Source organism: Olea europaea, chromosome 18, assembly GCF_002742605.1.
Source record: "Olea europaea var. sylvestris chromosome 18, O_europaea_v1, whole genome shotgun sequence".
Lineage (NCBI taxonomy): Eukaryota > Viridiplantae > Streptophyta > Magnoliopsida > Lamiales > Oleaceae > Olea > Olea europaea.
The window spans coordinates 6132786-6133719 of record NC_036254.1 but is presented as its reverse complement, the minus strand read 5'-3'; the positions used below and the strand labels follow the sequence as shown (position 1 = coordinate 6133719).

Sequence of the window (934 nt, the reverse complement as noted above, 5' to 3'; positions counted from 1 at the left end):
GGTAAAATCCCAAAACTAATCAAGAAGATGAAAATCGGGGTGGAGGAGGGGGTAATAATTGATGAGACTGAGGGACCTGATTACTAGTAATGGAGTTACTGCTGGGAGAGGCATATTGCAGAATGAACGGGTGCCTCAAAAGCTTCGCGGATGTCCATCTTTTCGACGGATCCCTTTGAAGACAGCACGAAATGAAATCCCTAAATTCTCTTGAAGCTGTAGCAGGGGCTTCGGGAGGATCCGACATACAAATTGCACACATAAGACTTGCCCAATCTCCTCCTCTACCAACAGCAAACGGAAATCTGCCCAAGTAAAATTCAAGAATGCTTACACCCAAGCTCCATATATCCCCTGCATAACCATTATATTTTCCATGATTCAGATCTGTGTTGATCCTTTCTGGGCTCATGTATGCTATGGTGCCCACAGATGAATTGGCGTCCATTGTTTGATCCAAAATCCGGGATACCCCGAAATCGGCTATTTTAACAGTTCGGCTTGAGTTTATCAGAAAATTTGAGGGTTTGATGTCTCGATGAACGATTTTACGCTTGTGGAGATAGTAAAGACCTGAGAGAATTTGACCGGTGAGATCAGATAAAGAGCGTTCATCAGGGATGTGAATGTTTTCGAGAGAACCCTTGTCGACGTATTCAAGTAGGACTTGAATTTCTCCATTATGGTCATACAGGTTGTGGCATCTAACCACGTTTTGATTGTCAACCCCGCGGAGGATCTCGATTTCCCGGCAGATCTGGTGGCGCACCGACTCGTCGTGAGTGCCGTGGATTACTTTGAGAGCGTAAAATTTTCCGGTGGGACGGTGGAGGACCTTGTATACTGTCCCACCACTCCCGCTCCCGATGCGATTCACCCGCTCAAGCTCGGCGAAGGAGGTCGGGGTGGAGGCCGGAGCGGAGTTGGGGGGAAG

The 934-nt window shown here is 47.6% G+C and overlaps 1 protein-coding gene across 1 annotated transcript; it reads right to left on the bottom strand.

The window, feature by feature from the left end:
* Positions 1-6: 6 nt before the first annotated feature.
* Positions 7-928, bottom strand: LOC111367295 (mitogen-activated protein kinase kinase 5-like; the record flags this gene model as incomplete). The annotated part of the gene is made up of 1 exon (XM_022988097.1): positions 7-928. A coding segment is annotated over one exon (909 nt), but the record flags the coding sequence as incomplete, so codon positions are not given.
* Positions 929-934: the final 6 nt, after the last annotated feature.